The sequence below is a fragment of the Canis aureus genome, chromosome 31, assembly GCF_053574225.1.
Source record: "Canis aureus isolate CA01 chromosome 31, VMU_Caureus_v.1.0, whole genome shotgun sequence".
In the NCBI taxonomy this organism is placed as follows: Eukaryota; Metazoa; Chordata; class Mammalia; order Carnivora; family Canidae; genus Canis; species Canis aureus.
In genome coordinates, this window is record NC_135641.1 from 10987580 (window position 1) to 11010568 (window position 22989).

General features: G+C 42.2%; 1 protein-coding gene across 1 annotated transcript in view; it reads right to left on the reverse strand.

Annotated features, from left to right (window-relative positions):
• The window catches only part of ADCY2 (adenylate cyclase 2), a 387190-nt gene that overhangs the window by 270729 nt on the left and 93472 nt on the right, over positions 1-22989 (reverse strand). The window contains exon 3 of the mRNA XM_077879619.1: positions 6690-6851. Within this exon, the coding sequence (XP_077735745.1) occupies positions 6690-6851 (162 nt within the window). The remainder of the gene's footprint in view (positions 1-6689; positions 6852-22989) is intronic.

The following is a 22989-nucleotide window of genomic DNA, read 5'->3' on the forward strand; positions in this document are numbered from 1 at the left end:
TGGCATAAAATGGAACATGGGTACCTGGGTGTTGGTGAACATGTGAGGAAAATCACCTGTCAAGATATCAGTCAGCGAGTTCACTACTCAGCCAACCTGCAATCAATCTGTAATGTATTGCATTTGATATGAATCCAGTGCTTTGAATGAACAGAGTGCACAAAGCTCTGACTATAGAATCCAGAAGAGGATAGAGGCCACTGAAGGGTGACCAACTAGCATTGTTCATTTTTCAATAAATCCTTTTTTCATGCTCCTTTGATCAAATCTCCAACTCATGGTCTAATAGGGCCTCCCTTTAGCTCTGTTCCTTCCACCCCTCCACAAAACAGCCTCACAAATGTTGAAAAGTAAACCTAGGTCTGAGTCCGTCATCATGGTAAAATGATTATCAACGGGAAAGTTCTCTGTCACGCATTCTTGCAGTTTCATTCTAGAAAGTGCCAGAGCATTTTTAAAGTGATGGGATGTCCTGAAGGAAAGCATGAATTGTGCTGTTGTTGTTCACTCACTCCACCAAACTCTCTCTGGTGAGATGATGGTGCAAAGCTCCTGCCATTTAAAGGAGAGGCAGAGACTTCTGTGGGGCTGGGGGAAGGACAAGGAAGGAAGGGAGTGCCTTCTGCAGGAATGTGGAGTGCCTTGAGATTTGCTTCAGAATTTAGTCACATCAGACACCTCCCTATTGTTACCTCTCTTCCATGCTTACCCTGACTCCTTCCAAATTATAATGTTAAACCTGTAAGTGATAGCTTGCTAAAATAAAATATGGATCATACTCGATTGATAGCTAGATGTTACATGAAATGAACAGTAGTACAGTCCCCTTTCTTCCCTTTTGTGGAAAATATCAACATCCTGCACTTCTCCAAAGACAACACAGTAGCAAGAGAGATTCAAATTCCCAACAATTAGTCTCTTCCAGAGCCAGAGACCAGGCAGCTGGTAACCTGCTGTTTTCCTTTTAAGCTTCTCAGATTAGATCCTAAATGCAACTTAATTCCAGACTCCAATATACAGTTCCTGAATTATGCTGAAGAGGAACTGGTTATATAACAAAGCTGCATTACTACTGGTTATACTCTTGCCATAGATGAGAGATTATGTTTTCTATTTTAGGTCCAAACTAAGGTTTTTTTCAAATTGTATCATAAATATACCCAAGTATCCACTGCATATAAGAATCCTATAACATTTATCAGAAGTATGAGCAATCCTGTTAGAAAATCAATAAGTACTCCTTAACTTATCTCTTTTAATAAATATGGATTCCTATATAACTGGCTTGTGTAAGTAAATCTATATTAAAATTCTTCCTTGTCTCATGGGAAAATAAAAGATACATGAAATGAAAATCCAGAATGTGGTATGAATATGAAGGAAATTAAAATATAAGAAAATTAAGTAAAAAAGAGTAAGAAAGAAAAGGTAATCATGATACCTAAACAGGACTATTCAGTAGTTCCTTGAGGGTGGTTCAGTACCCTGCCTGCAGGGACGGAGACCTGGCAAACACAGAACAGACAACAGGTGCATCTAAGATGTACAGGCTGCAGGCTGGACCATGGCTCCCGAGCAATGGACCTGCTTCCCCATCTGGGAGGCAAGGTTCCTGCCCAGCCTTCCAATCCTAAGGGCTGTGCACCTGCCACCCTTACCCCCGAGTTCAAGTGGGAGGCAGCACCACAGCACGAGTATGGAGGCTTCGGGCGGTCTTCCTAACCTGGGGCTCCCCTTTGCCTGATCCAGCCATAAACAAAAGACTCCCTGCTGCACTTGTGGTCAAAAGTATCCTACTGATACATGGGAACTTATTTTCTAGTTAACCATGAATTGCTAAGGACTTGTGGTGCTCACATGAAATCTATGATAGATAAATAATATACTTCTTGGGACATCTGGATAGCTCAGTTGGTTAAGCACCCGACTCTTGATTTTGGCTCAGGTCATGAGCTCAGGGTCGTGGGATCGAGCTCCGTGTTGGGCTCCACACTCGGTAGGGCATCTGCTTGAGATTCTCTCTCTCTCTCTTCCTCTGCCCTTCCCCCACCTCTCTAAAATATATAAATTAATTTAAAAATAATAATACATTCTTCTTACACAGACCATGTGAAACTTATCTTCTTTATGTTTCCTAATATTTAAGGATCATCCCAGATTCCAGAAACTGTCCTCTGAAACCCAGTTAGGAAAATAAAGATGAAGGACTTGCAAGAAAAGTTGAGAGGCTAGGACAAACGGGGATCACAGAGAGCATTGGAAAGAATCTCCTCCTCTTCCACAAGGAAACTGTTCAAAACGTGCTCCTTCTCTTCCATTTCCCTACACCATCATCTCCTCCTGCCCTTTTTGTTCTTTTCCTTCTCCCCTGAATGGAACGTTTTAAATTTATTTATTTATTTATTTTTATATTATATTATTTTTTAGAAGGGGAGAGAGAGAGAGAGAGAAGGCTTGTGTGAGTAGCAGAGTGAGAGGGAGAGAGAATCTCTAACAGACTCCCCATTGAGTTTAGAGCCCAATGCAGGGCTCAATCTCATGACCTGGAGATCACCACCTGAGCTGAAATTGAGGGTCAGACACTCAACTGACTGAGTCACCAAGGCACCCCTTCCTTCTCTCCTGAATAACTCGGTCCACAGCCATCAGGCAGAGCAAGGACCATCTGCACCTACAGGGAGCCAGGGAGGCTGGCTTCGCCCACAGTGATACAGCTGGGCTGGGACCCAAGAATGTCTACACAGAGGACAGAGCCCCAGCTGGGGGAGGGGACACCCCCACATGGATGGAGTGTCAGACCCTGGCCCAGGGAAGGAGGGCATGTGTAATGGGAAGGGAATTTGGGCCAAGTGAGAAGGCACCTTTGTGGTGGTAGGGGTGGGAACTGAAATAGGAGACTGGTTATATCCTGGGATGGATCAAGTAAGTAAATACATCAAGGATCATGGGAACTAAACTGTTTTCACTATTGGCCCTGAAGTCAAAATGGAAAGGCAGCGGGGGGGAACTGGCATGGAACCCATGGCGGGTTGGAAATACCAGCGTGAAATCATAAGGATATATAAAAGTAGATGTAGGTGTAGATGTGTGTGCGCCTTGCCTTGGAGTAATGACAACCCAGTGGGAATGAAAAGACCTACAGCCCAGACCCTGTTTCTAAGCGCCATTCTTCACTAAAAAGAACCAGGGCTCCTTAGAGAGATGATGGATTTTAGGGCCAGGGCAGGCAGACATGAAATGAGCCTGGAACATCTTGTTTTGGCAGAGAGCAAGCAAGTTCTCCAAGAGAGAGGGGGACACACCAAAAACGGTGTAGCAGCTAGCTTGAAGGGGTGCTCATTGGCCACATCTGAGCCTGTATTAGGTGTCAAAACAAACAATGATGGTCACAGCTTCTAATCCATTGTACAGAACAGGGAAATGCAAGATGGTGTGGACATCAACAAGGAAATAAAACAGGATATTTGCCTGGTGTCAAAGTACCTCTCCACCAAATGTCTTAATTACAAAGAGTAAATCCAAAGTGCAACAGCCTGGTCGCCCATGCCATCACACTAATGACCAGCATAAATCATGAGACCATGACCAAACGTGATGAGAACATGCCATCACTTCTGTGATGCTGGACAAGGATGGATAACCCCTAGGGGGAAAAAAAAAAAAAAAAAAAAGCTCTGTACTAGGTTTGGAAACTTACTGATAGGTCTGTGATTGCTTCCAAATAAAAGTCAAAAAATGGGTTATGGATTATACTTTATGTTTAAATGCATTAAAAATTATCATTCATGATTTTCAGTTATTAACTAAATTTCCTCAGCTAGGTGATATAGCATACCTGAGACTGAACTCTACTTCGAGTTAAATGCTGGGAAAATAAATTTCCTGAGAACAATGAACTCTGTTAATCAACAGAGAAGGGAATAGGGTTTTCTATGACATCAACACCTTGGTTAATAGAGAAGCGTTATATGCTATCGACAGATTGCCAATGTTCAAAAAATAAAATGAAACAAAAATTCTTAATATGGATCCATGCTAAACAAAAATGTATGACTTGGAAGGCAGAGTGATATTGATCATCACCCACAGGCAACCCTCTTCATATGAAACCGACATCCTTTATTTTAAATAATTTTGCTTTAAACAATTAAACTGCAGGAATATAACCACCCAATCTGTAGCATTCTAATGTATGCACATGGTTCATATTCAGAACTCAATGGGGGTCCTGGATGGCTCAGTCAGTTTGGACTCTTGATTTTGGCTCAGGTCATGATCTCAGGGTTATGAGATTGAGATCAGATAAGATAAGGTAAGATAAGGTAAACAGAACTCAGTGCACATCACATCACAAACCAGAGCTATTTACAGGTTTGATGCCCTATAGCCTACAGTGGTCAAAGGTACCTAGAGCTCTTTTACCTCATTACCCTGACATTTACCAATGGACCTTCCATTTTAAATCTATCAGTATCTCCTGGTTCTTGGAATCATTGTGAACTTACTTCTGAAGAAAGGAAACCTACCATTCTGTGCTTCTGCTCCTTTCAATGTTATTCTCCTATGAAATCATTGGGAAGGAAAAGCTTTTCTTCTTTCTGCTATTACAGAAGTTTCCCATCTCTTGCTGCCCACTGATAAGAATTGTTTTTCTGGGCAGCCCGGGTGGCTCAGTGGTTTAGCGCTGCCTTCAGCCCAGCGCCTGATCCTGGAGACCTGGGATCAAGTACCACATGGTGCTCCTGCATGGAGCCTGCTTCTCCCTTTGCCTGTGTGTCTGCCTCTCTCTCTCTCTCTCTTTCTCTCTCTCGCTCTCACTCTCTCTCTCTCTGTTTCTTATGAATGAGTAGATAAAATCTTAAAAAAAAAAAAAGAATTGTTTTTCTTTGTGTGTTTTGAAAATTGAGTAATTAAATAAGATTACATTCTTTCCCATTTTTTTTAACTAATGGAAGAAAATAAAAATGCTTTAAAAAAAAAAAAAGACCAAAATCACTACAGTATGTAATGACCTAGAATACACCAGAGTCTTTACAAAGCACTTATTTTTTCCCCTTTTTCTTTTTTTTTAACCCTATTTAATCCTTACAGGCATGTATCTTAAACCTTATTTCCCAGATAGCTTTTTCTATTACACCTGTCCTGCAGGCACTGTATTCATGAAGGGGCAAAGGTACGACACGTTCAAGGGATGTGCTCTAGGGGAACCTAAAACCATGGTGTTGGGAGTCCTGAAAATGTGCTCAAGCGCCCTGATGCCTGGGTGATAAGGACTTTCCTGCAGTGATTTTCACACTGTCAGCTGGGGGGAGCAGATTATACATACTCCTTCCTCCTGCAAAAACACACGCACCACCCAGGCCCCATTATGGTAAGAGTGGAAAAGTGAATTTACGGGAGAAAGGAGAAATGTCCCATAAATATCTTCAAGGGAAGCTCTGCAATGCAGCAGAGGGAAGCCAAGCTGGGGCAGAGCTCCTATAAAAAGGAACATGTTCCCCACCTCTTCCCAGGCACAGCTGGATTGTTTCTTCTTTTCAGAAAACACCACCTTCCTGCTTTCGTTTGATTAGTTACTGACTGGTCTCCACCTGCGTCTTGGGGGCTGCAGGCTCCTGGGCTCAGCCACAAGGACTCACTTTCCTCCACATCGGAGCCAGCCCGTGTGACCCTGCAGCCCACTGTGCAGAATCGGGGCCAGTGCTCTTATGCTTGCTCGGTGCCAACAAAGGATGTCTCAGAAATGCAGGTCTTTCGGGCCACTCTGAGCGCTCCTCTGTTATGAGCTCTAGAAGAGGAGTCTTGAGAAAAGGGATCCACAGAAAGCTTTCCAATTCAGAGGGATTACTAGACACCCAAGGATAAGCCTCCAGTTCCCTTCAAGTTCCCAAATAAAACATTCCATCAACTGAATGACAAACCACTTTCTCCAACCTCACAGGGCTCATGTGACCCACATCTAAAATCCCCTTTTCAATGGCAGTGTTGTTCCTAATCAATTCCGTCAGTGCCCCCTGCGTTTTACACCATGGCTGCATTTCTTACATCTAATTCTAACAGAGCGAAATCAAACATACCTGTTCCAGGTAATAAAAAGAAACTTAGGAGTAACTCCAAGTCACTGACCCTCATGTTTATGGATGTACGTAGCAGGATATCAAATCACTTTTTAAATGCTTTTAGCTAATTAAGTACAATGGCTTCTTTGAAATGTCATTTATTAGTAAAGCTAAATTTTCTGTCGAAGCATTTCAGAAGACCTTTTTAATGCCATGGACCTGACAGGAGATTAAGAAATGGAGAAATCTTTTCTGCTCCATAAAGAAGGGGTTTTGGATACCAAGGTGGAGAGAGGCGGAGGAGAATTAGGAGTTTAATTGTGCAAGCTATTTTCACTCTAAAAATAAGAGTGCTAAATTCTAATGCACAGTAAGAACAGCTTGTAGGCCTCACAATCATACTACCATTCAGCAATCAGCAAAATGGAACCACCGTTTCTAATTTCTCCCAACGCTGATTGCTAAGCGTTGATTCCACGGATGGAGGCGGGCTGTGGCTGGCCACCCAGCAGAAACGCTCCAGTCCACACGGGCGAGCAGAACTCCGGCACCCGCCAGGTACCGACAGTCACGCCCTGAGCCAGCACACGGCACCTCCAGCAGCCCGGGCGGGAGGCGAGGTGCACCCACCTGCCAGACCAGGTGCTCCTTGGCCCCCGGCGTCGCGGACAGGCAGACGCTCAGCACGATGGTGTGGGAGGCGGAGGTGAGCACGCTGGCGATGATGGCATCTCGCATGTTGAAGGGCAGCATGGTGTACACCACGAAGATGATGAAGAGGAAGAACGACACCTATGGGAGAAGAACACGGAGAGTCACAGAGAGTCCCCATTCCCCAGGGCATCCCCTCTCCTTCCCAGGAAACGCTGCACAAAACACCTAAATGGCACCCACTTACTGGACTATGATAAAACAGGACGGCACGTTCAAACAAACCCAGTGGATTACAAGGAAGGACTAACTATTGGGAGGGAGAAAAACTGTCCTTGTTCAAAATTTGGGGATGGCCAGTTTTGATACCCAGACCATTGCAGACATTAGCGCTTTCTGGATCTGGAGGCAGAGCTGGTTCTAAACTCCCCGGGTTCAGTGTCCGTGCTTTAGCACGCATGGATTCCTGAGTGACGTCTCACACTGTTTCCAGAGACTCGGAGACTTGTGGAGGATGGACAGGTGTTGCCGGAGGGTGTGGGGGGTGGGGTTGGGGGGGGGTACAGCTGGGCAAAGTAGAAATAGTGTGGCCATGTAACGAACAAAAATCAAACAGCTTAGCTGATGGTTTGGCTGTTACAAAATTATATAGTTTGCCAGTTTCTCAAAAAGTGAAACTCACAACTACCATATGACCCAGCCGTATGGGTCAAAATATGTCCTCACATAGTGAAAACAGGTAACTTCAATACATGCATACACATGCTCCTAATAGCACTACTCTCCATTGGCAAAAGGTGGAAACTACACGAATGTCCACCAGTGGAGGAATGGATAGACAGCCTGTGGCCACCCCGCTAGTGCACTATTGGCCAGCCAGAATAATGAAGTACTGATGCCTGCTTTAACACAGAGGAACCTCTAAAACATTATGCCAAGTGAATGCAGCTAGAGCAAAAGACCCCATATCATAGGGTGCCATCTCTGTGAGCTATCTAGAATAAGTAAATCTACAGAGAGAGAAAGCAAATTAGAGGTTGGCAGGGGCTGTATGGGGAAGTGGGAAGTAACTACTCAGTAGGGGCAGCGTTCTCCTTCAGGTGATGACAAACATTCTGGAACCGGATGCAGGTGTTCGTTGCACAACACTGCAAATGTACTAAATGACACCCAATTCTTCCTTCTAAAATGGCTAATGTATGTTATGTGAATGTCACCTCAATAAAAAAAAAAACATGAAAGCTCAGAGAAAGATTTGGAATGGAATGGAAAGTGGTTTAGTAGGTAATAAAACAGACCGTTTTCATTACAAAAGAAGTAGAGACAGAAGAACATGAAGCAGGAAGATAGAGTGAGAAATCAAGTGGGAAAAAGAGCCGAGGTCAGGGAAACAGAAGAGCGGCATCTGGTGTACCCTGCCTCACAGCTCTTCACCCAAGAACAGAAGTGAAGCTAAGGGGAGAAGAGCTTGTCCCAAATTCAGAGTGATCTGTGCTACGAAAAGAACCCCAAATCCCAGCACGGCTGGAAGGATGTGGAGACACTGAGCCAGTTCTTCTGCAGTGAGTTGGGATATATGTTCATGAGGACATGGGCAAAAGGCTCTGCTCCCAGAAGATCTGAAGAGAACGAGGCCCAGGAGGGCACCAGACTCATTCTGGTTCCCCCACCTGTACAGACACGGAGGTCTGCATGGCATATCACCGATCCAGAGAAATGGGGAACTTGGCCAGTATTTCCCAAGTAGTCACTATCAAAGCCCAAATTAGATCCCACAGGTTTAACTCTTCCATGTGTTCTTGGTAAAGAGTTTGCAGTATTTCTCTCCCTTGACAGAAATTTCATGAAGCTAAGGTCTAACAGAAGACACAAGTGCCCACGAACCATGTCTACAAGTCTGACATGGAAAGACAGCAAGCTCTCTTCCTTCCTGCCAAGACAATCATGGAAAGCACTCAACATCTTGGCTCAGATATTGAGTTCTTTCAGTAGGTAGGACCAAGTTTTAATCATTACAAAATGTAATCATCATTACAAAATTGCTAATGTTTCAAAGATAGGCTCATCTTTCCTTCATTTCTACATATTTCACTTTCAGTTTATATTTATAGCGTGAGTTATGGTAAATAATAACATACAACAATGAATATTTAGCAAAATTATCAGAGAAAAGTTATACTAAATACAGACACACTATGAGCTAAAACAGATATTTCACTGAGAAGCAGGGTTTCTCAACCTCAACACTACTGACATTTGGGGCTAGATACTTCTTTGCGATGGGCACTGTCCTGTGCAGTGGAGGATGTGTAGAAACATTCTTGGCCTTCACCCAGTAGACACCATTGACATTCCCCTTTTCAAAGTTGTGACAACTGCTGAAAATGTCTACCAACTTTGTCAAATATTTCCCAGGGGGTAAGATCACCTTGGCTGGCAGCCACTAAACCAGAGAAAAAGTTTCTTTTAGGAATGTGAATGAGATAAACAATCATTGCACAGTCATGGCTTATTGAGAAAGTTAAATTGACTTTGGAATCTCTAATATCCACCAAATATTTTCAATTAAGACATTTATTTCTATGCACAGCATTAATGCAAAATCCTATATCTGACACGAAGTATTAAACAAATATTTTCAGGTATAAGAACCTACAATTACAAAAAAGAGCCTCTCTCTTACAACTACGTATTTTTCTTCTAATGCAAAAACCTGTAGCAGTTCTTTGAAATTATCATAACTTTTCAACAGCTTAATTTTGGACAGCTTTAAAACTCTCACATTACTTCAATTACTATACACTTCCACGACAATTTGAGCTTTGAAAAGGCAGCACGTGGAAGGCTTATCTGCAGTAACCAAATGGAGAATAGACATTCTGTTTTCCAAATACAGTTACTCCTGCTAAGTGTTCATTTTTAGACAACAAAATGAAATTTTTAAAGGTCAATTAAGCAAGTTGTATTAAATCAAGTTTTGAATTTTAGTGGCAACATTTCAGGAGCTCAGCTCAGGGAGCCTGGGGATCACTCCGCAGGCTGGAAAGGAAAGAAGAAAGTCAAGTGTGGTTTCAAGTCCCACAGGGGGAACAGTCTTTACTTCTTATTATTCCCAGAGGGCTCTCTTTATTTATTTATTTTTTGCCTTCTTTCCAAAGCAATTTCAAATAGGGCCATATGTAAAACCAAAATGGATTTGGCACATTCTAAAGAATGTGTGGGTTAAAATCTCCAAAAAGGCAAATGCAGGCATTTGGGTTTCCATGTTACCATGGGGACATTTCCATGACTGAGATTCCCCTTATATGTATCTCTGTCCAGAGGCTGAAGAAAGAGTAGCCACTGATCTGATGACTGAGACCCTGCCCAGAACCCTGGATTAGTACAATATCTGAAGTGGCACCCATCCCAATAAAACCATTTGAAGTGTTTCTCTGAACTTAGCCTGCCATTTGTCTTTTATAAGACATACACATCATCCCACTGGTCTACTTGAACCTCAAGCTCTATAACTTTTTTTTTTTTTAAAGATTTTATCTATTTTAGAGTGAGACAGTGAAAGAGAGCCCACGTGAGTGGGGGGTGGGGGGAGGGGTAGGAGGAGCAGACTCCCCGCTGAGTGCACAGCCTGAAGTGGGGCTGTATCTCACAATCCTGGACTCATGACCTGAGCTGAAATAAAGATTTGGACGCCCAACCAACAGAGCCACCCAGGCACATCTGCCCCATAACTTTCAAACAAAGTAAGAGCTTCTTTTTTTATGTTCTTAACCCTACTCTTCCCAGCAGGGTAAGGCAATTCTACCCATGATGTCTTCATCCCCAACAACCCAGGTGCAAACGTTTACACCTCACCTTTGATGATTCTTCACGTCCACACTCAAAAACAATGTCTTCTTACTTTAGGATTCGAGTGAACCGCATCTGTTTGTCTACTCCTCTCCCCTTTTACTTCCACTAGGCTGGCTCATTCCTCTTCCACATGTTAAGAAACATGCTTCCATGCTTTTCTCTCACTCCTTCTTCTCCCCATTCCCCCAATAAGGGGACCTCGTTTTTGCCCATTCCACCCCATTCTCCATGCTTCTGGTAATCACTAGGACTCATTACCAAATATTTCTAACTTTCTTCCTTCTGGGAACATAGTACCAATGCATTGAGTATTTTCTTCTAAGTCAGATGAGGCCATATGACTCACTTTGACAAATGCAGTGTGGGTAGGAGTCACAGGTGTCTTTTGGGTGGAAATTAGTGCACAACTTACCAAGCCCCCTCCCCTCTCTGGCAATCATGGAAACATGACATCTGGGCTTCTTCCAGTCTTGGTCTCAAGTGAGGGGTAGACTCCCTCAGAGGACCCACATGGACCTGTGTTCATTTGAATGAGCCCAAATCCTTTGTAGCGGTAAACCCCTGGGATCCCAAGCACAGCTTAGGTGGTCCTGACTGACACTGAGCTCATACATACACACATATGTACATTCGTGCCTGCATGCACACATGCACAGTATAACATGGGTTTTATTGATGGATAAATTAGATGCTTTTATATGCATTACTCTGCAATTTGCTATTTATCACTGAATTACACATCATGGGCATCTTTCCAAGATATATGTGAATATATGATTTACTTTTCACCAATTACAGAATATTCCATAGCAATGGATGCACCAGATTACTCAGCATTTCCTTATACTAATGATCATTCATGGCAAGATAGGAGTACCTTATCCAACTGCTGTCATATTCTCACGGATATCCCTTTCTCCAACATTCTCCTTTCCCTAATCCAGCCAACATACAGCTGCTGGATTCGTTATTCTGAATGCACAGGTTGAATTAGCTGCATTCTTGAATGAACATTTCCTCTGGCCTACCCCTGTGCTCAGAAATCTTCTCTTGAAGGGTCCTCATGATCACAGAGTAAAGTGGAAATCGCACAGCCTGGAGGTCAAGACTCTCCTCAGACAGGCCTCTCCACTCACACCCATACGCTGTTCTGGAAGCACTTCTGCTCCAGCCAGCCCAGGGCATCCCTGTGAGCAGGGGGCGCCCCACCAGGTCTGCCACTGTCTACCCTTAGAATATACTCATTCCTCTTCTTGGCTTCTTGAAATCTCACCTCTTTCCAGACCCACCTCAAATACAAATCCTTATCATCTCTACACCAATGCTCTTCAGCTGGCCTCCCAGCTCATTCACAGTACACTCCCAGGTCCTGGCAGTGGCCTACCAGTAGCCTCCTGGGCCACCTCCCCTCCACTCCGCCCACTCGCTTCTTCCCCATGTTCTGGCCTTCATGGCCATTTCTGGGGCCTGCCAGGTGGTCTGTCCTGGGTGCTCTGCCCTCAGACTCCTGCCTGGCTTCCCCCTCTGCACTCAGGTCTCTGCTCATTATTACACTTTTAAGCAACTCTGCTCTTCTGGAGGGCACAAATCAAATCACAGTATCAAGATTATGCTACAGGGGCGCCTCAGTGGGTCAGTCAGTTGGGTGTCTGCCTTTGGCTGGGGTCATGGTCTCAAGGTCCTGGAACTGAGACCCATAGACTCCCTGCTTGGTGGGGAGTCTGCTTCTCCCTCTCCCTCTCCCTCTGCCCCTCTCCCCACTCCCCACTTGTGCTCTCTGCTCTTTCTCATGCTCTCTCTCTAAAAAGAATAGTTTTTTTAAAAAAAAGATTATGCTGTAGGTCAGAATTTAGATCTCAAGTATTTTCCATCCACTTTACATCTCATGCTCCGTTCCCACCTGAGAGATAAAGAATAAGCGTCCACAACATCAAGCGATTTACAGTTTATGAATCACAAATATTTTATAAAAATCGTTTTTAAACTTTTTTAAACAGAAAATCTCCACAAATGTGGAGAAGAGATGAGGTATCACTCATGCAAGGGTAGGATAGACACAGAAATGGTCCTAACCTGACTCTCTACATAAATGTGGTCTTTCACAGCCCAGGTCTCTGTACAGTCTGTGGACTTTCAGAGTATAATTCACATGTGTTTCAGAGTTCAATGGCAAGCAAAATGTTCCCAGACATGGCAACAGTAGCTGAAAAGATGAAGCCCCTAGTTTTTCCTTCCCAGTGGTACCCCAGCTCTCAAGAAGCTCTGTAGTCTATTCCAATCTCCGGGAGAATGCATAAGCAAGCACAATCAGCAAGATGATCAGGATTACTTATGTAAATCGCCACAATTCTGTTGAGAATACACCATCAGAGAAATATTTTCTATTTTTTATGCTAATAATGTTAAGAGAAATAACATCTCAGTGAATGTAAGTATTTTATAATCAGAAGCTGAGCTCCTCAAATCATTTTTCTCTCCAACAAATCTCTGAGAAATAAAAAAATAGCACGGCGTTTAAAGTAGTAGTTTAATTTTCAAAGAGAGAGATTTTACTAAAAACCATAGGAATTATACGTTTTTGAAAAAGCATGAATTGTAGTTCTTTGAACATTGCATCTTGTTTTAGAATGTAACTAGAAATGCCAAAGTATAGTAAAAATTGCCAAACGAAAAGAGAGAATTCTTGAATATAGGGATCTAATTGAGCATTCTGAAAGTAAATTCTACATTTGAATAAAAAATTTCTTTTTGAATGTTACTTCCATCTCAAAGGATTGCTGGCTTTGAGAACATCTATACCACTTACTAATTAGAAGCATTTACATTTTCTTCTAGAAACAACTATAAAAGATATTTAGCCAGAAATGTACTTTAACTTTTTTTAAGTTATTATTTAAATTCCAGTATAGTTAATATACAGTGTAATATTAATTTCAGATGTAAAATATACTGATTCAACACTTCCCATACATCAACAGGTGCTTATCACGACAGGTGCACTCCTTCCTTCCCATCACTATTTCCCCCATCCTGTCACCTGCTCCTCTCTGGTAACCAGCAGTGTGTTGTCATTAGTTCAGAATCTGTTCCTTGCTTTGTTTCTCTCTCTTTTCCTTTGCTGATTTGTGGATGTGCAAAATGATACTTACCCTTTTATTTAGATTAGCATTTTCTTACCATGTTCGTTGACTGTACTTTCTGTGAGGATTGCTTTGAGTCACTGTTACATTTCCTAGTACAAATTTCACTACTGTATAAACAGTCTCTTCTTTAATTGGGGACCCTCAAAGCACACTGATGTTTAGTGAAGCCATCAGAGCACGTCCAGTTTCTATGGATGTCTATCTATGATTACCCTCTTTCTTAGGTTTATCTTCTTTCCCTTTTCCCTCTTTCTTTCCCAGGTCCCCCCAGTGGGGAGGGGTGTGTACCTGCACATCTGTACCTATATCTATCTATGTGTGTGCATACATACATATAGAGAAACAAACTGGTATACATACACACACATACATGTACGTAACTCCTGTGTGTGTGGTATATATGCATGCATGACTGGACTTTGGTGGATCCATATATGCCATCCCACCAAAATCCCATCACACTTAAGCTCAGGTGTCAGTAAAGAAGCTACATCTCCCCAGCTCAAAACAGGCTTTCCCACAAGAACAAACCAAGCGAAGGACTGCCTGGCTCTGCCCCATAGAAGGGGGTCTAGATCTCAGACTCAGGTATAATTCAGCACAGTTCATGTCATGGATGCTTCCAGATGCTTCTGGAACTTTCTCAGCTTCCATTCGCTTTTTGCTCTGGCTTCTCCAGGCCTCACAAGAGTTGATGTGGGGCTCTAGGCTGAGTCCACTGGCTCAGTTCTAGGATTTAATTCTGAATTTCATGCTTGTGCACCATAGTGGATTATGCAAACATGAGAGCCAAAGTGTCATTAGTATTATTTACAGGAATGCATTACAGTGACTCTGGATTATCAAAACAGGCCTCAGGCATGTGGGTGCAATTCTCATCACACATATTTCATCTATTTCCCCAACCTCCAACCCTTGTCCTCATAGTCTTTCCCATCTCATCAAATGAACCTCTGGCCCCATACCCAGGAGCTATTCTTAATAGTTTTCTCTTCCTCATGCTCTTGATCTTTAGAAGACATGCTGAATCTACCTATCCCTTTTCATCTGTGGCTGCAACTCTAGCCCAAGTCACATGATCAATCGATCACCTTTGGATTCCTGTAACATCATCCTGAGTGCCCTCTCTGCTTACACTACTGTTCCCTAGAATGAATTTTCCACACAGAGGTTAAAGTGATTCTTTTAAAAATTGAGATAAAAAATAAAAATAAAAAAAATAAAAAAATAAAAAAATAAAAATTGAGATATAATTCATATATAACGTGTGAGCTTACAGTATACAACATGTTGATGAGATACTTTTACGTATTATAATACGGTTACCACTTCTGGGTATATATATCTCCACAGGAAATGAAAACCAGATACTGAAAACTCCCAAGTTCATTGCAGCACTATCCACAATACCAAGATCCAGAAACAACCTAAGTGTCCATCAATGGATGAATGGATAAAGATAAATGTACATACATACACACACACCTACACAATGGAATATTATTCACACACCATGAGAAAAACATAAATCCTGCCCTTTGCAATTAAGATAGATGGACCTTGAAAGCATTATGCTAAATGAAAGAAGTCTGAAAGAAAAAGACACTGATGATTGACTTATACATGACACCATTTAGAGGCAGAAGCTAAAAATCCCAAACTTGTACAAACAATAGAATAGTGGTTAGGATGGTGGGTACAAACTTGCAGCTGGAAGAAGTTCTGGGGATCAAAAGCACAACAGTGACTGAATAACAATACTGTACTATAGACCTCAAAGTTGCTACAAAATCAGATTTTAAATGTTTTCCCCACAAAACAGGAATGATAATCATGGGACATGATGCAGCTGTTAGCTAACATGTCATGGTAACCAAAGTGATCTTTTAGCACATTAAAAACGCATGTAACCCCCCATCTGTGTATATCCTGCCATTGGCTTTCTGTAACATTGGGCAAGTATGCAAAGTCTCCATCATGCCAATAAGTTCTCATCTGGCTGACACCTCCAATCTCATATCTCACCAACTCCTATCACCCACATCCACAGTCCCTCCATACTGGCCTTCTCCCTGGTCCCTGAACCTCAGGGCCTTTGCACTTTCTGTTCTTCTGCCCCAAGAGTCTTTTGTTGGCTGGCTTCTTCCTGCCATTTAGGGTTTAAAACTCAAACACCACCTCTCCAGAGAGAATCCACTGATCCCTCTATCTAAAATATCACCCCATTCATTCTCTAGCTAATCACCTTGCTTTAAATTGTTTGTATCATTCTTGGAATTGGAATGGTTATGTTTATATTTTTCTAATCGTTATCTTCTGTCTTCCCCCACATAAATATGGAGACAAGGGCCCTGCATGGACGATGGTTCCCTACAACTGAGAACAGTACCTGTCCCATAAACAACCTCAACGAATATTTGCAGAAGGAAGGAATAAAACATTCCAGGTGCAGTGACACATGAAAGCTGAGGGCAGGGGAGTCCAAGGCAGCCAACTGATGACAAGCGTGTGCTTCCTGGGGTGTAACTCAAAGGTGCTCTGCAGACACACATTAATCCTCACAGCCATGTGGCGGTACACCAGAGGACACTCCTTTCCATTCCAGCTAACCTCAAGCCCTGATCAGTCACAAAGGTAACGCAGTAGCAGAGTATCACAGCTACATACTCTTCATTAAAAGACCCACAAATGCTGTCAGTAATTAAAACCATTTTATCTTTTTATTTCAATTAGCCAACATTCAGTACATCATTGGTTTCAGATGTGGGGCTCAGTAATTCATCAGATGCATATAACACCCAGAGCTCAAAACATCATGGGCCCTCCTTCAAGCCCATCACCCAGTGACCCCATCTCCCTGCCCACCTCTCTTCCAATAACCCTCAGTTTGTTTCCCAGAGTTAAGAGTCTCTCATGATTTGTCTCCCTCTCTGATGACTTCTCATTCAGTTTTCCCTCCCTTCCCCTATGATCCTCTGCATAGTTTTTTATATTCCACATATGAGTAAAACAGTATGATAATTGTCCTTCTCCAATTGACTTGTTTCACTCAGCATAATACCCTCCAGCTACATCCATGTTGATGTAAATGGTAGGTTGTGCATCCTTTCTGATGGCTGAGTAATATTCCATTGTATATAGAGAGCACATCTTCTTTATCTATTCATCTGTCAAAGGACATCTCAGCTCCTTCCACAGTTTGGCTGTTGTGGACACTGCTCCTGTGAACATTGAGGTGCAGGTGCCCCTTTGTTTCACTGCATCTGTATCTTTGGGGTAAATCCCCATTAGTGCAATTGCTGGGTCACAGGGCAGCTCTACTGTTAACTTTTTGAGGAGCCTCCACACAGTTTTCCAGAGTAGCTGCACCAGTTCGCATTCCCACCAACAGTGCAGGATGGCTCCCCTTTCTCCACATCCTCTCCAACATTTGTGGTTTCCTGCCTTGTTAATTTTCCCCATTCTCACTGGTGTGAGGTGGTATCTCATTGTGGTTTTGATTTGTATTTCCCTGATGGCAAGTGATGCGGAGCATTTTTTAGAGCAAGTAATGAAAATTAAACCCACTTACTACTGCCAACCATGTGCCCTGCGATCGCTAGCCTGCAGGTGTCTGATGACAGCTGCCTGGGTGTGTGCGTCATCTTTCCCCCTTCTCTCCAGTTCATTCTTTGTCCAGGCTGACTAGTCATGAGGGTGTCAGAGACGCAGGCCTCCTCTGCACTTCCTGGCATCTTCTGGACCAAAAGGGACCCTGAATCGTCCTTTGCTTTGTGGAGCTCACATGTCTGCTATGCCAAGTGTGGGCCTCACACCTGGACCCCACCTCACCTGGGAGTGTATTAGAAATACACACTCTAGGGTCCTGCCCTGTGTTTATGGATTTGATGCTCTACTGTAATCCCGTTCCCAGGTGATATGTGTGGGGTCCACCTGGATCCAAAAGGCTATCAGTGGGTTCAATGGTCAGTCACTCCCAATAAGGTGGCGATCATGGTGGGGAATTTCCAATATTCTGATCAGATAGATCCACGGGACATGAGAAATATATTCCCTTCTGCCACAGGGTTCTCTTCAAAGTCTAGTGCTAAACAGACACTGAGTTCATCAACAAGGCAGTGAATGATGACGAGTAATTACTCATCTTTGACCCAGTTACTAGATTTCATCTGGGAGCTGACCTTCATTCCAAGCAATTTCAAGTGTCTTAAGAAGAGACCCATTTGATTTTAAAATAAATACCAGGTTTAAAAAAATCATTTATTTCCCACGTCATTTCTACTAAATGAGCAAAAAGGACCAGCTCAACCATCACGGACAGCGTGGAGCACATCACATGTCTTCCTCTATGCGGTCACCGCGCCATTCTGCTGTGACCACTGTGCTGATGGGGAGCCCTGGTGACCCAGCAGAAAAGCGAATTGTCCACGTGAGTCCTCAAACAGTATCTCTTGTTCAATATCTGAGAAGTTCAAGTAGAACCTCATCTTTCTTACAACGAAAAACATATTTAGAAGTTTTTGGAAATTGATGTTCCTATTCGAAAACATCCTTTATGACCATAATTCAGAATAAAACGCGAGGAAAACCTTGATGACTTGATAATAAAAGAGGTTACATTTCCTCTATAGCCACGTTCAGCCAAGATGATTTCCCCAGCATCAACTCCCTCGTATAGAACATGAAAACGTTTCTTTAAATGTTATGCTTTGAAGTGAAAGGCTACATATTATGCTCTTTGATGGAAAGCCTGGGCTGTGGAGAGTACTGATGAAATCATGAATCACCGCGTACCTCCCATTCTTCTTGGTAAATGTTATTCAGACTTAGGGAGACTGAGGAATCAGAGGTGAAACAATGACTCTCACTGTGCCTTTTTTCATTTAAAATAAGTAGGAGGTAGATCATAAATTTTAAAACGCTTGAAAAAAAAAATAGTAGGATGTAAAAACCTGAGGTCCTAAGGGAACAAAGACAGCTTATTGTCTCCCCAGCCTTCTGTCTGTTCAGAGCCCTGAGCAGTACTTAGTGGCAGGTAGTGACTGATGTGGCTCCCTTTCCTCCCTTTTTTCTTCCTTCTGACTCTTTGTTTGGTTTGGGGTATCCATCGACCTGTATGTGCCATCTCCTTTTCTTCACTCATCATTCATATGCACGTATCCCCCAGTATTTATTTTTGCTGTATAATATGCAAGGCATTTTATTACCTATTATGGAGAAAACACAAATCCTGTTCTTAAGACACTTGAATTGCTTGGAATGAAGATCAACTCTCAAGCTCGCCCATTTATTTTCCCTGTCTCCTTCCCCCCACCCCATAGTCACATGATGACAGCAGAGTCTGTTTGCAAGTCTGATATGTTTAGAGTTAAAAATCCAGAAACTTTCCACCAGTGATTAGCAAACTACTGCGTCTGAATGTGGGTTACCTTCTGCATTGTGAAAGCATTTAAGTTGTGTCCCTTTGGGCCTGAAGAAACAGTATGGTGTTACCCCCTACATTCCCGTTTCCCAGAGCATCAATTCATATTTTGTAGACTGGTTTGGATAGTGATTCCTTGGCCAAGATAAAAATGAGAACACGAAGCATTTTTTAACATTCCTCAGCACAGTTTTCTAATGCACCAGATGGAGTGGAATATATGGAATATGTCCATAATTCTTTCTTCTCTCCTAGCTCTTGCCATGGAAATCAGCAGGTGGAGTATACATCCTTGGCTGATTGACTTTGGACTTGGCCATGCGACTTCCTTTGAGCAATGGAATATGGGCTGACAGCATTCCAGTTCAGAACTGAGGCTTTAAAAGGCCTCAATTTACATTTCTGCCAGCCTCCTTGGAGTTTTGGTCTTCCATAATGAGAAGGCCATGGTCCAGAAAGACAACTCTTTCAAATAGGTCTGAGCTAAAGACACACACAGCAGACCTGTAGGGTTAAGAGACCAGACAAATTCAGCCAACCAGCAGACTGCTGAGTGTAGAATAGGAAATATTACTCCATGAGCCACTTGGACCTAGGGGTTGCTTGCTATTCAGCATTCAGAGGAGAAACCTGACTAATGCAATAATAATTAATATCAGAAGTGACCTGCTACTGAAATGACCTCCTTTGGGACTCCTGGGAGTTGTTATAGAGCTCCAGCAAAACGTTAACTCATGGCAAAATAATTGGTAAGCATTGTTTCTAAGACAGTCACTTACCAGAATGTCCAGGCCTCTCAAAGTCTCCAAATTGCATAATAAAGTCTTTAGAAACAACAGAAGAAAGGAGAAAAAGTGGGTGTGTTGCCAGAAATATCTCTGAGTATATAGAAAGAACATCATCTGACCTAAAATTTACATTTTATCAATTTCAATACCCATTACAAACAAGATTTATGGCAAGTCTTTTCTTATTTTACAATTGGGAAAATCAAGGTGCCGAAGGGTTGAATATTTTGTCCAAAGCCCTAAGGTAGCATAAAAACAAGCCATAATCTTCTGCTAAAGCTAAAAAACAAAAAACAAAAACGAAAATATTATTCTGGCATATCCTACAGGTTAATGAAGCAATGTGAGGTGAGTGCCCCTCAGTGCATCAGGGTATTCATGTTACTCAAAATAAAAAGAACCTTAGGCGCCCGGGTGGCTTGGTCAGTTGAGCATCTGCCTTCCGCTCAGGTCAGAATCCCAGGGTCCTGGGATGGAGCCCCACATGCAGCTCCCTGCTCAGCGGGGAGCCTGTTTCTTCTTCCCCCTCTGCTGCTCCCCCTGTCTGTACTCTCTGTATGTCAAATAAATAAATAAAATGTTTAAAAAACAAAACAAAATAAAAGGAACCTTGAAAATCTACCTGCCCTACCCAAAACAGCTTGTTCCAACACAGGAGTCCCGTTTCTTACAAAAAATTTTTTCTCATCAAAGGCAAAGAAAAAGGATAGCAAGTTCATTTGGAAGTAATCAGGCAAAATAATGTTTAATAGAATATGTCTACTTATTTTCTCTACTCACATGATCAGGAGAAATAATGTGCTCTTTGATGATTTTCTTAAGTCATGTTTTTCCAAAGGTGATAAACAGCCTTCTCCTTCCCAACCTTACAGTTTCACAAGTGACTCCCAAGAACATTTTCATCTCTCAATGGCTTCCCCTTGAAGTGGACCAGAAAGGCACAATCCCACCCTTCCTGCGAAGAACTTCCCGTCCCTCCACCCTGGCAAATGAATATGGAGCAGCCAGGAAGACTGCATCATAGATTTAACCTTTCCTGCTGCAATTACAGTCACTTCACTTTCATTACCACTCAGATTTAAATTATACAGCGCATTGCCATTAAATCAGCATTTAGTATGTGGTCATGTTTAAAGATAAACAGTTATGGTGTGGGGTAGCCAGTGCTTATAAAACAGACAGTGACACACTTCTCTCCGTAATCTCAGGGATCCCTTAACAGAAGATATCCTGACAACTCTGAAAGAGCCCATCAATCAAAGCGAACATATACACTGGCTCCTTCTAAACCAGTTGTTTGGGCAGACATAACCGCAGCCGTAATTCATGTTTATCTTTTTCTTTCTGTTCTTCTACTCTTACCTCCATCTCTGAAGGAAGTGGGAAGAGCAGATCCTCACTGTTTGTGTTCCCAGCATATACTAACACAAGTATTGCATGTATGTTCTTAACCTTTCGATCACTGGCACATAGGTAGAAACACCTAAAAGTAGCCTGCCATACTTCATGTGTCTGAAGAAGCTATGTTTTCCAGGGTACATAGTCTTATTTTATTTGGGGGCTTGGTTTTTTTTGTTTGTTTGTTTTTTGTTTTTTGTTTTTTGTTTTTCTGGCATTCCTCCAGTTGTTTAGACACTTTATCAAGGGCTTGACACCCTAGCAGGCTGAACCTACGGCTAATGGACTGTGCCATATGCAAGCACTACCTTATTTCTATTTATGTAAAGGGGAATATTGTTGTATGAAATTATCTGAAAACAAGTATTACCACAATAACTGGTAGGCTACATAGAAGAAACAGTGTCCTGGAAAATCACTTTGAATATCATCTCAAAAGAGCAAAAGAAAAAAAAAAATCCACCAAGTAAGGGCCTCATGAAAAAAAAATTTAAATGTCATATAAAAGTGCTTTTTATTTTATGTTCACTGTTTTGGTCTTTATGAATATTCATGCCTACATTCTTTTGAAACATTATATTTATTTAATTTGAAAGGCCAGTTCTTCAGACAAGAAAAACTCATGCAAGGAAAACGAGTGAATTATTCATCCAAAAACAAATACTGTTTGGGGACTCCGTTTTATACTTGTGTAGTCAACATCTACATAAATCAGCATCCGGGGGAGCACTGTTTGTACAATGGGCCCTTAGTACAAAAAGACCCACCGAGTTCGAAATGCCTTTGTTTGCTTTTCTCTCTCATTCTGAAAGAGGAAAATCTCAAAGGAAAGAATGGATATCCTTAAGCTGTAAAAATGAATTATTTTAGTGTTTGCATTGGCTCAGTGGGGCTTTCAATTCTTGGATTACACAACTTCCCGCCATGGTATTCAACGCCAGCCCACCAGCACGATGGTCACCCAGATTCCTTATGTTCTTTTTTTTTTTAAAGATTTTATTTATTTATTCATGAGACACACACACACAGAGGCAGAGACACAGGCAGAGGGAGAAGCAGGCTCTCTGCAGGGAGCCTGATATGGGACTTGATCCCAGGACCCCAGGATCATGCCCTGAGCCCAAGGCAGATAAATGCTCAACCACTGAGCCACCCAGGTGCTCCCGGATTCCCTATGTTCTTATGTTATATTGTACGAACAGCTCTCTGACATTTATATGGGACACTAGGGTTTGCACAGGAGGTGGTCTAAGTATTACTTCAAAGCTTCAGGATTATTAAATTTGGGGCCTGTCACACTTTTCTGACAGGTACCATGCTATTTAAAGAAACAGGATTCCATCATTGATATCATGAAAACCAGTAGCAAACTACACATCTTAGCAGGCTCTGTATTGCTCTGAAGTCACTTCAAAGATAAGCAAGTATTGTACTTCCTGATGATGAACAATAATTATTTCTGAAGTGATAACTCCACTGTGACTACCCAAACATTAATAAGGATATGGAAATTCCCGTCCACATAGGTGGTATATTCTAGAGAGCAGTGCTAAGTAAACAAAAATGGGGAAGTCCATACTCTGGATGTTTTCACGGTTCTATCACTTTGAAAATGCACATGTTAAAACAGTCAAAGTAAGTTTTATTTAAAGAACTATCTGCTTCTAGATTCTGTA